Genomic DNA, 13,332 nt, shown 5'->3' with positions numbered 1-13,332 from the left:
ATTCCTTCTCGAAGAGACCTCTTGTAAAAGGCAATTGATCCCAACTCCTTGTCTACTCTCATTCTCATCTCTCCAATCCCCCGCACAACTCTCTCTCTCCCCTTTGACCAGAAGCAGGGTGTGTCAGGGCTTACATCCACTCAATCCTTCCCTACCAGTCTGACAGGATGGGCCACTCCTGCCAGCCACAGCCTCAGGGAATCAAGGGAGAAGGAGGAGGAGTGGGCAGCTAGACGGAAAGACAGTGAGAGTGAAGGTTAAAGTGGGTCACCCTGTTTCAGGTGAATGCTCCTCCCCTTGACTCTAGAGCAGGATAAAACCAGCGAGGTGTCAGCCAGATCGTCACTTGACTCTCCTTTTTGAAGCCTTCTTGTCCTTAATCCGTTGCTCTCTCTTTTGAGAATTCAGGCTTGTAAAGCAGAGTCAACACTACCCTAAAGTTGCAACCATGAGCTTCAGCAGGACAAGCTACAGAAGCGGCGGCAGCAGCATGGGCGGCGGAATGGGGGGCAGCACCACCATTCGCAAGAGTTTCACCAGCCAGTCCTTGGCTGCTCCCGGATCCACCCGGATGAGCAGCGGGTCTGTCCGCCATTCTGGCGCCGGGTTCGGTGGTGGCATGGGTATGGGCGGAGGCAGCGGCTTCAGCAGCAGCAGCAGCGCAGGTGGCTACGGTGGTGGTATCGGCGCTGGCTATGGTGGTGGTATGGGTGGCGGATTCCATGGCGCCACCATCACAGCTGTCACAAGCAACCAGAGCCTGCTGGCACCACTGAACCTGGCGATCGACCCCAACATCCAGGTGGTCCGCACCCATGAGAAGGAGCAGATCAAGACCCTCAACAACCGCTTTGCCTCCTTCATCGATAAGGTCAGTTCCTTCCTGTTAACCTGTGTGTCTTCACCTTGGCTGTACTTAAAATGCTAAGCATTCACATCGATATCAACTGCACACAATTTTACTGTCTGTACTGAAGTGCGCAAAATAAGTGCCTCTACACTGTTCTTTTGACTTTATCATGCACTGATATGAAACATTCTGAACCCTGTGTTCAGAATGCTATCATGGTGCTTCTCTTCTTCTTCCATGTCAGACTGTTGTCATGTAACCAAATAGATAATTGACATTGACCACCACCATGAAATACTTGAAGTTTGTATTACCGTGCAATGATCACAATCAATAGAGTAAACCAGAAAGATAACAAATACAAGTTAGCGTTGGCTCTCACCTCACATATTAGCTTGCTAATATAACAGCATAGCATTTCTTGGCTGTATAGAGCTGAGTAAAGCTGCTCTCCAAATGCAGGCATGTTTATTTTTCTACTGACAGCCATTATGTCACATATGTCACATCTCCCACAATTTACACTCTGACATAAGAAATAAAGAGATCGTAAGACAAGGGAGCTGTAAATCTTATCTCTACTGCTGAATCCGTCAATTCATTACGACCTTTGGGATTAGAAAAGGGTATAAACTGTGCAGAGGCTGTTTCTGATTATGCCCATTTGTGTTGAGCTTTCACAAAAGTTGTAAAAGGACCCCACCCAGGATGTATACAATAAAGATAGCCTGAAGCCTTGTCAGGTCCTTTGACTTTAACGGCCTCTTTGGCTGCTATCTAAACAAGGGTGGGGACCCATCTCTCCCTCTGACTCACCCCATCGCATGCCTGCAGGGTGTGGTTGTGTGGACAGAGTGCCCACATAGTCCGGAATGAATGCGTGGCCTTCAGAGTGAAACAGAGCGAAAGAGATGACTCATAGCTATGAGAGATAGGTAAAACACCCACAGTGAGTTAGGGTTAATCCCACATACACACACAGTGAGCCACTCCTTGTCAGGGAAAGTTTGGATATGCTTTGGCATGCCAAAAAACACTCTCTCACTGGCCTTGTTTTGTTTTGAGGGTGAACAATGAGAGCTACACATCTCAGGGCAGATTATCGATGGGATTAAGATTAATTTGACCTCCCAGGATGTAAGCTTCTCAGATTCTGTGTTTACCCCTAGACTACCATATGTCATCATCACTTATATCAACAAAGTCTTGGACAGGGTGTGGCTGTTCAAACACAAACCTGTGATGCTATCTACACAGCTATGCAGGTACAGATGTGGCTTTTACTGCAAGTCTGCTACAAGGTTGATTTAGGAGAAGTTATGTTTTTGCCACACCCTTGGAGCCCCATTCTTTCCACTTCCCTTTAAAACATCTACAGAAGTCTACCCAGGAGAAAGACTGACAATTAAATCGTAATGTAGACTCTATGAAGCCTTATCCATGGATCCATCCATCACACATCATTCATTAATGACCACATTCATCCATTTATTCACTCACTCACTGACCATTTCCCTTTTGTCCATGCAGGTTCATGCACATTCATTCATTCATCCACCCATTCATTAATTTGTTTGTTTGTGCTTTTCTTCCTTCCTTCCTTCCTTCCTTCCTTCCTTCCTTCCTTCCTTCCTTCCTTCCTTCCTTCCTTCCTTCCTTCCTTCCTTCCTTCCTTCCTTCCTTCCTTCCTTCCTTCCTTCCTTCCTTCCTTCCTTCCTTCCTTCCTTCCTTCCTTCCTTCCTTCCTTCATTCATTCACAAGTTTCAGTCAATGGCACTGACCATTTCCCTTTTGTCCCTGCAGGTGCGTTTCTTGGAGCAGCAGAATAAGATGCTGGAGACCAAGTGGAGCCTCCTGCAGGACCAGACCACCACCCGCTCCAACATCGACGCCATGTTCGAGGCCTACATCTCCAACCTGCGCAGACAGCTGGACGGCCTGGGCAACGAGAAGATGAAGCTGGAGGGGGAGCTGAATAACATGCAGGGTCTGGTTGAGGACTTCAAGAACAAGTAAGTTGTCTATATGTCGGATGTGCATGAAAAGTAGACAACTAGCCATTTTAGTATAAGCAATAGTTTGTTTAACCTCAGTGTAACTAGCAACCAGACCAATGACTTTGCATGATATACTGCCCTTCGTTTTTTCACCAGGTATGAAGATGAAATCAACAAGCGCGCCTCAGTAGAGAATGAGTTTGTCCTGCTGAAGAAGGTGTGTGAGATATAACATATCTCACCATAACTCATGTCACAGTTATTACATCATCCATTAACTCCTCTCTCTCCCTCTCCAGGATGTTGACGGTGCTTACATGAACAAGGTGGAGCTGGAGGCCAAGGTTGACGCTCTACAGGATGAGATCAACTTCCTCAGGGCCGTCTACGAGGCGGTACGAACCATTCATGAACTTTTCACATTTACCATACAACACATACTGTAGATCTTCAATATCAGAATCTTGGAGAGCTTCAACACTACATCATGATAGCATGAGTGTTCGTCAGTAAATTAGATGCTGGATGAAATCTAAAGGTTTCTCTTCATCCTATCTTGGTTCTTCAGGAGCTGCGTGAGCTGCAGGGCCAGATCAAGGACACCTCTGTGGTGGTAGAGATGGACAACAGCCGTAACCTGGACATGGACTCCATTGTCGCTGAAGTGCGCGCCCAGTACGAGGACATCGCCAACCGCAGCAGAGCTGAGGCCGAGACCTGGTACAAGCAGAAGGTAAGCCAAGACCAGGTTTCAATTGCAAGATCAAAATATATTAACATAGTTTACCAGAACACATTCATGCAAAATAAGCAACATTGCTGTGAGCACTTCATCAATCTTCACCGCCCTCCTTTTCATTCTCTTATATTTCCTCCCATCTTTTCTCAGTATGAAGAGATGCAGAGCTCTGCTGGACAGTATGGTGAGGACCTCCGCTCAACCAAGACTGAGATCGCCGAGCTGAACCGCATGATCGCTCGTCTCCAGAACGAGATTGAGGCCGTCAAGGGTCAGGTGAGAGTGAAATCTCATTTCAGAACCTCCTTTGAGAGGATTGACCATAAATGCTTGATGCCCAAGCAAGATGGTTCATAGCACTAGCGTATTACCATTAGCCACAATTATATACATATATTTTGAATGAGAGGTTTGCTAACGCGAAATGTTCTCTTACCACAGCGGGCCAACCTTGAGGCTCAGATCGCTGAGGCAGAGGAACGCGGTGAGCTGGCAGTGAAGGACGCCAAGCTCCGAATCAGGGACTTGGAGGATGCTCTCCAGAGAGCCAAGCAGGACATGGCCCGCCAGGTGCGCGAGTACCAGGAGCTGATGAATGTCAAGCTGGCCCTGGACATTGAGATCGCCACTTACAGGAAGCTGCTGGAGGGAGAGGAGAGCAGGTGAGTGAAAGTGGAAGCTGGATAGTTGAGATGTTAGCCTCTTAGCTTAGCATGTTAGCAATGTTACTTAGCAACTTTATATCCAAAGTTCGCTAACATTGCTCTTATCTGTTCACAGAATATCCTCGGGTGGTGCATCTGCAACAATCCATGTGCAGCAGAGCTCTGGTGGCAGTAAATACCATTTTGATATAATTTCTCATTGTCACCATATAAGACATAGGCCTGCTCTTCACACTTCAGCTTTAGAACCTTTTCTGTTATTCTGACTAATACACACCAAGTTTGACATGCATAATTGACACCAGAATATCCTCTAGCTTTACAGCAGATTAAACTGATCCAACTGTCTCTCTGTACCCAGACTACTCCAGCGCAGGCTCAGGTGGATTCGGCTATGGTGGTGGCAGCAGCAGCTACGGCGGCGGCAGCAGCAGCTACGGCGGCGGCAGCAGCAGCTACGGCGGCGGCAGCAGCAGCTACGGCAGCGGTGGTGGTGCCACAATCACCAAGTCCGTGACATCCACCAGCTCCAGCAGGCGTTTCTAGAGACTGTCAACTCTCCACCCAAACCAGACCCATACCAATCCACGGTGCTACGCAGTACTCTTAGACCTACACAGCTGATTTACAGTCGGATTGATGACCTGTATTTACGTTTATTTTTCAATCCCTCCCAAGACAAAAAAAAGAAGAATAGGCAAGTTGAATTACACTGCCTTGGTAGATTCACTGGAAAACAATGAAAGTATCATTGTGTTATTTCAGGAGCAATACCTGTTCTCCCCTGTATTATTCACCATAATTCACAGGTAACCAATAATGTACAAGTGCCAGTTCCTCACAAGGCCAACATTTCTATCTTTCTGCACTGATGTTTAAGGAATATACATGGAAAAAGAAAAATAGAATGTGTGAAAATGTAAACCAACCATAAAGAAAGCTTGCTAAGGATCCACTCTGTACCTTTGTCAGCTTGTAGCTTGCATCTACATGTATCAGTGGTTGTTGGGCATATTGCTCTAGCTTCATACTCATAGATGGCAGTGTCATGGTCATAATCAATGAACTTTGGGCACTTGCTGATTTGGCAGCTGAATGGAGAAAACCATTGACCCTATGTGGTGCTATGAACAAGTGATGCCTTCATATTCCTTTTAGGTGATTTATGTATGCTATGAAAGTGATGATGTGCCACAGGAGGTTGCTGAGGGGTGAACAGCTCATAATAATGGCTGGAATGGAGTGAATTTAATGCTATAACATGGAAACCATGTGTTTGAGTTCTATACCATTACATTACTATGAGCCCGTCCTCCCCAGTTAAGGTGCCACCAACCTCCTGTGGTGTTGTCATAACAAAAATAGGCCTTTTTTGCTAACACATGACATGTCTCTTTCATAGTGTACTGAAGTAGAAGGAACAGTAGTCAATCTTCAGTCACATAACTCAAAAGGACATACTTGTTTGTCAGAGGTTTACATTTTAGAGAAGTTTCCTGTTAATAGTTTTCTTCTATGCTTGGTTTTGCTTTCGTTACCATTAGAAGGAAATAATGTTGTGACTAGATTTATTTCTAAAAGTGTTCTCAACAATCTACATAATTTGTGACAATTGACTTAACACCAAAAATAACTAAATAAATTAATTTGAGATCTTAAATCACTGTCTCTAGTGTGTGGAAAGGTTTGCCTTTTTTCTGACTTTTGTTGTGTATTTCACATGCCTCTCTGGCACCATCTAGCTGTGCCTTCTTTGATCAAACTTCAATGTTGAGCATTCTGGAATTTCAGATAATTAAACTCCATTAAACTGATATTCCTTTTTATTTATATTATTAATAAGAGTCGATTGACACACCCATGCGTCAATCTTAGTAACATAATATTTTTTTATTTTCCCCAATTTCTATCTTGTCTCAACGCTGCAACTCCCCAACGGGCTCGGGAGAGGCAAAGGTTGAGTCATTCATACTCCGAAACATGACCCGCCAAACCGCGCTTCTTAACACCCGTCTGCTTAACCCGAAAGCCAGCCGCACCAATGTGTCGGAGGAAACACCGTTCACCTGACGACCGAGATCAGCCTGCAGGCACCCGGCCCGCCATCGCTAGAGCGCGATAAGCCAAGTAAAGCCCCCCCTGCCAAACAATCCCCTAACTCGGACGACACTGGGCCAATTGTGCACACGACCTATGTGATTCCTGATCACAGCCTGGGATCAAACCCGGGTCTGTAGTGATGCCTATAGCACTGCGATGCAGTACCTTAGACCACTGCGCCACTCGGGAGGCCCTAGAGATATGTTTTGCATGGGCTGCTTCTTAATCCACCGCATCCGCCTATGTCGACCTTCCAAATCTGCAGTGGAAGGTGGCCTAGCGACAGAAGTGTTTGTCAGACCATGAGACATCCTGAAAATTGTTCTTCTCATGATGAAGGCTGTGGCGTCCGAATGGTTTGTCCTACAAATTAATATGGCCACTCTATGGAAAGATGACTCTCACGACCACAAGTGTCACGGGACTGTCTGAAGGTAGCCCGATACCGCCTTAAATAAGGAATGGAAACATGGAGGTAGTTTTGTACCAACAAAAAAAGGCATTAAATATGTGTTCAAAAAACTACGATATTTCCTGAGCTTTATTATATCTCCTAGGACAGACACTTCAAAAACGTATTCCTTATGATTTATTTTTGTCTATTTTGCCATTTATGAATGTGTTATTCAATGCGTTTCTATGGACTGTAGTAGTAAATGTCAAATTCAATATACACTGCTCAAAAAAATAAAGGGAACACTAAAATAACACATCCTAGATCGGAATGAATGAAATATTCTTATTAAATACTTTTTTCTTTACATAGTTGAATGTGCTGACAACAAAATCACACAAAAATGATCAATGTAAATCAAATTTATCAACCCATGGAGGTCTGGATTTGGAGTCACACTCAAAATTAAAGTGGAAAACCACACTACAGGCTGATCCAACTTTGATGTAATGTCCTTAAAACAAGTCAAAATGAGGATCAGTAGTGTGTGTGGCCTCCACGTGCCTGTATGACCTCCCTACAACGCCTGGGCATGCTCCTGATGAGGTGGCGGATGGTCTCCTGAGGGATCTCCTCCCAGACCTGGACTAAAGCATCCGCCAACTCCTGGACAGTCTGTGGTGCAACATGGCGTTGGTGGATGGAGCGAGACATGATGTCCCAGATGTGCTCAATTGGATTCAGGTCTGGGGAACGGGCGGGCCAGTCCATAGCATCAATGCCTTCCTCTTGCAGGAACTGCTGACACACTCCAGCCACATGAGGTCTAGCATTGTCTTGCATTAGGAGGAACCCAGGGCCAACCGCACCAGCATATGGTCTCACAAGGGGTCTGAGGATCTCATCTCGGTACCTAATGGCAGTCGGGCTACCTCTGGCGAGCACATGGAGGGCTGTGCGGCCCCCCAAAGAAATGCCACCCCACACCATGACTGACCCACCGCCAAACCGGTCATGCTGGAGGATGTTGCAGGCAGCAGAACGTTCTCCACGGCGTCTCCAGACTCTGTCACGTCTGTCACATGTGCTCATGTGCTCAGTGTGAACCTGCTTTCATCTGTGAAGAGCACAGGGCGCCAGTGGCGAATTTGCCAATCTTGGTGTTCTCTGGCAAATGCCAAACGTCCTGCACGGTGTTGGGCTGTAAGCACAACCCCCACCTGTGGACGTCGGGCCCTCATACCACCCTCATGGAGTCTGTTTCTAACCGTTTGAGCAGACACATGCACATTTGTGGCCTGCTGGAGGTCATTTTGCAGGGCTCTGGCAGTGCTCCTCCTTGCACAAAGGCGGAGGTAGCGGTCCTGCTGCTGGGTTGTTGCCCTCCTACGGCCTCCTCCACGTCTCCTGATGTACTGGCCTGTCTCCTGGTAGCGCCTCCATGCTCTGGACACTACGCTGACAGACACAGCAAACCTTCTTGCCACAGCTCGCATTGATGTGCCATCCTGGATGAGCTGCACTACCTGAGCCACTTGTGTGGGTTGTAGACTCCGTCTCATGCTACCACTAGAGTGAAAGCACCGCCAGCATTCAAAAGTGACCAAAACATCAGCCAGGAAGCGTAGGAACTGAGAAGTGGTCTGTGGTCACCACCTGCAGAACCACTCCTTTATTGGGGGTGTCTTGCTAATTGCCTATACTTTCCACCTTTTGTCTATTCCATTTGCACAACAGCATGTGCAATTTATTGTCAATCAGTGTTGCTTCCTAAGTGGACAGTTTGATTTCACAGAAGTGTGATTGACTTGGAGTTACATTGTGTTGTTTAAGTGTTCCCTTTATTTTTTTGAGCAGTGTATATATCAACATATATATATATATATATATATATTTATTTTTTATTAAGTATTTTGGGGGGGATACCTACAGGGGTCCTAAAATTCTAAATGATATAGCTAAATGATCCATGGTATGACCATCTTAAAACAATTCCATATGTTAGCTTAGTAGAACCCTCCCCCTGAAGGCTTAGACAGGTAGTCTGACAAACACATTACTCAAAAACCCAGTTAGTGATTGGTCATTGTCTTATGAACGGACACAACACTCAATTAAACAAATAATTAAAGACAACATCCAAAGTCCCAATGTTTTATTTCACTCATTTCGTGTTCGACAATTGCGTTTGATCAAACTATTTATGACTTCCTGTCCTACTCAAGACAGTCTAATTACATTGTATTAAATAAACATAATCACATAGACAATATCAACCTACTCCCTTTATTGCGCACAACTTCTTCACAGAGTCTCATATGACTGGTAGAAAGCAGGCCACCATACACTGAATAGGGTGACATTTCAGAGGTGGGTCCATGCATATTATTTAACTTTAAATACACATAAGTGTCTACTGCACAGGGATTGTATGGAGGTTGTCTGTGTGATTTCCCTGCATGTTTCTGGACACTACCTCCATTCCCGGTGAGGTCTCTGGGCCAACTGAGGTCACCCATTCAGAAGTCAAAGCATTTGGTGTCTCCCGCTTCTGGACACGATAGACACACGTGCACTAATATGGCAGCTCCAGTTGAGGTTGTAAGGAGAGCCTCCGATGAGGCCAACATTCGGTTTGTACCATTCTGTTGAAAGGGGGAGATAAATAAGGGTTACTGTGAAATCTGAGCATTGGGTATGTAGTGTAAGATAATTCAGACAGTCATTACTCAAGTGGATTACACTGTACGGGAGTGGGGTAAGTTGAGCCCAAAGGGGTAAGAGACACCCTTGTTTCTAGGAAACCATGCACAAAATTAATAATTTGACCAAATATTTAGGAAGAGGTCATCATTTCATGGAGGCTGTGAAGGACAAAACAATTCAAGTCAATTAATTTATTGTATTAGAGGTTGCCTAGTTAAATAAAGGTAATACAATATAATATTTTTTTTTAAGTTACAACCCCACCCCCCCCCCAAAAACATCTTAATAAAATGCAACTAACTGGATTTATGTCAACTCTGTCAGACACCATAAAAGGCATTTCATTTTTACAATTATTGTCCATTATAAACTGGGTGGTTTGAGTCCTGAATACTGATTGGCTGAAAGCCATGGTATATCAGACCTTATAAACCGGGTAGTTTGAATGGGCTAAAACAGTATTTAGTCGTGTGTATGTGATACCGTATACCATGACTATGACATTTAGCATTTTCACCTTTATATCGTTGTGCCTTTCACCTCGATAAAATGACTACATCAACAATAGTTTGACATGCCAAAATAAGCCTTTAGATTAACTTGAGAGAAACCGAAACTAAAAGAACATCGTGAAGCAAACAAAGTGGGCACTTACCTGCTTCACTGTCTGTTGTGCAGAAAAAGGGATACATTGTGAGTTTGGGAATACAACAAAAACGGAGCTGAACATCATTCTACGGGACTTGTATGGTTCAGTGAGAAACAGGAATGCCGAAGAATATAGGATTGTTTAGCAGCTACGCTGGACTCAGAGCTGGTTTGAACTGACATATAACAACCCCCCTCTCATTTTGGCATAGTATACAGAACGACACCGAATTCACAACGTGCAACAATGTGTCTGTCGACGTAATTAAAAAGTTGAGGGAAGAGGGGCGCGATAAAGCTGCCCACCCAGTGAACGGCTACATATGGTATGTAACTGTTAGCTAGCTAAATCATTCTAATGTTCCCTGACAATATAACCGGTAGCTATGTAGGCCTAACTATTAGCTAACGTTATTTTGTCTTATATTTCAGGTACACAAAAGAGCCAATGGGAGTGAACACCCTCGCAAAAATGCTGCCAAAGATCTGTAAAATAGCTGGCCGTCGCAGATTTACACAAACCACTGTCTTCGAACCACCATGATCCAGAAACTGTTGGGTGACAGAGGAACGAGAAATAGTGTCTATTAGAAGACACAGATTTGAAACCTCTCTTCAAAGTTACTGGAGGCCAAATCTGAAAGCGGTGGAGCACCTCGGGGGTGTGTGATATATGGCCAATATACCACGGGCTAAGGGCTGTGTCCAGGCACTCTGCGTTGCGTCGTGCATAAGAACAGGCCTTAGGCGTGGTATATTGGCCATGTACCACATCTCCTCGGGCCTTATTGCTTAATTATATAACGGGTGGTTTGGGATTCCCATTGTTAGAGCCTATCCTGCCCATGATATATGAGAAAACATACACACACATTCATAAACAGTGCCATCGTTTATGTCATTACCCAGCAACACACTACTCCCTTTACTACTACTACTACTACTACTACAACTACTACTACTACGACACAGTCTCCTCTGAACAGTTGATGTTGAGATGTGTCTGTTACTTGAACTCTGAACACCCTCCCTGGGTGGGGACAGAATGTCCTGAAAGGAACACAGCTTGTCTGTCGATAGCTCCTCTTATCACATACATTGTCTCACACTTGCACCCTGCTTACATACTAAAAAGGAACAAAAGGTCCTTGTCCTAATTCTGACTAAAACTACACACATCAGATTTATAGATGTATGATTCTAATAAATTTCATACAATCATACAATGACAGGGTAGTTTTAGTTATAGTTCTACGTTAAATGTATACATAATTTAGTCATTATTCATAAAAATCCTATAACACCTCCCCTACCTTGTCACAGCACAACTAATTGGCTGAAATGCAATGAGGAAAATTTACTTTTAAGAAAGCACACCTGTTAATTGAAATGCATTCCAGGTGACTATCTCACGAAGCTGGTTGAGAGAATGCTAATAGTGTGCAAAGCTGTCATCAAGGTAAAGGGTGGCTATTTGGAGAATCTCAAATATAAAATATATTTTGATTTGTTTTATACTTTTTTGTTTACTACATGATTCCATATGTGTTATTTCATAGTTTTGATGTCTTCACTATTATTCTACAATGTAGAAAATATAAAAAATAAAGAAAAACCATTGAATGATTAGGTGATCTAAAACTTATGACTGATAGTGTACATAAGGTCATTTTTCAGTTAATATCCATTATAGACAGTTTTTAGAATTTGAAACACTTATTTTGGAGAGTTCGAAATTGGGATTCTTTGCGCCGGACAAGGGCATTTCTGACAAATTAATAGTATGGAAAGTATTTAGAAGAAAAAAAAAATATATATATACATTTTAGAAGATTCCCCTGCATGTACATTTTAAGATAAAATAATGCAACAAAATAAAAATAGTTTCCTTACTTTGTCTCAACTTTCAATAATCTTTCAGGGGGGTCGTGTTTCGACCTTCGCCTCTCCAGAGGCGAATGGCTCTCGACCTTCGCCTCTCCCGAGTCCGTACGGGAGTGGCAGAAATGGGAAAAGACTGTAACTACCAATTGGATATCACGAAATTGTGGAGAAAAAAAGGGTACAAAAGTAGGCCTGGCTCGTATTCCAATTAATCCCAATGGTGTTTGATGGGGTTGAGGTCAGGGCTCTGTGCAGGCCAGTCAAGTTCTTCCACACCGATCTCGACAAACCATTTCTGTATGGACCTTACTTTGTGCACGGGGGCACTGAAACAGGAAATGCCCTTCCCAAACTGTTTCCACAAAGTTGGAAGCAGAGAATGTAATTTCGTCCTGTAGCGTTAAGATTTCCCTTCACTGGAACTAAGGGGCTTAGCCCGAACCATGAAAAACACCCAGACCTTTATTCCTCTTCCACCAAACATTACAGTTGGCACTATGCATTCGGGCAGGTAGCGTTCTCCTGGCATCCGCCAAATCCAGAGACCAATGGCGGCGAACTTTATACCACTCCAGCCGACACTTGGCATTGCACATGGTGAATTTAGGCTTGTGTGTGGCTGCTCGGCCATGGAAACCCATTTCATGAAGCTCCTGACAAACTGTTCTTGTGCTGACGTTGCTTCCAGAAACAGTTTGGACAAGGTAGTAAATGTTGCAAACGAGGACAGACTATTTTTACACAGTTCGCGCTTCAGCACTCGCCGGTCCTGTTCTATGAGCTTGTGTGGCCTACCACTTTGCGGCTTAGCCGTTGTTGCTCCTAGACGTTTCCACTTCACAATAATAGCACCTATAGTTGACCGGGGCAGCTCTAGCAGGGCATCCTATGACGGTGCCTCGTTGAAACTTCCTGAGATCTTCAGTAAGGCCATTCTATTGCCAATGTTTGTCTATGGAGATTGCATGGCTATTTTATACACCTGTGGCTGAAATAGCCAAATCCACTAATTCGAAGGGGTGTCCACTGTAACATCCACAGTTGTTTAGATTGCTTATGTTTATAATATCTGAGGTTGGGCGTTCGTATACTTTAGTTTAACTTTACTCAGAAGTATGCTGGCGCCAGAAAGGATGACTGCCGTTTTATTGGCTCTGAACTAACCGTGCTATTTTGTTTGTTTTTTCGCATTGTTTGTTACTTATTTTGTACATAATGTTGCTGCTACCGTCTCTTATGACTGAAAAAAGCTTCTGGACATCAGGACAGCGATTACTCACCTTGAATTGGATGAAGAATTTTTCTTTAATGAGTCGGACGAGAGAGATTTACTCCAGACACCCGAACAG

General features: G+C 44.2%; 1 protein-coding gene across 1 annotated transcript; it reads left to right on the top strand.

The window, feature by feature from the left end:
* The first annotated feature begins 370 nt into the window (after positions 1-370).
* On the top strand, positions 371-5,911 carry LOC120065403 (keratin, type II cytoskeletal 8-like). Its single transcript, XM_039016387.1, has 9 exons — positions 371-871; positions 2,654-2,862; positions 3,004-3,064; positions 3,147-3,242; positions 3,416-3,580; positions 3,737-3,862; positions 4,028-4,248; positions 4,367-4,422; positions 4,613-5,911. The coding sequence occupies exons 1-9, from the start codon at positions 449-451 to the stop codon at positions 4,795-4,797; spliced, it is 1,542 nt and encodes a 513-aa protein (XP_038872315.1). The 5' UTR covers positions 371-448; the 3' UTR covers positions 4,798-5,911.
* The last annotated feature ends 7,421 nt before the right edge of the window (positions 5,912-13,332 follow it).

Source organism: Salvelinus namaycush, chromosome 20 (genome assembly GCF_016432855.1).
Source record: "Salvelinus namaycush isolate Seneca chromosome 20, SaNama_1.0, whole genome shotgun sequence".
NCBI classification, from domain to species: Eukaryota; Metazoa; Chordata; class Actinopteri; order Salmoniformes; family Salmonidae; genus Salvelinus; species Salvelinus namaycush.
The sequence above is the reverse complement of the archived record's forward strand: the minus strand, read 5'-3'. Positions and strand labels throughout refer to the sequence as shown.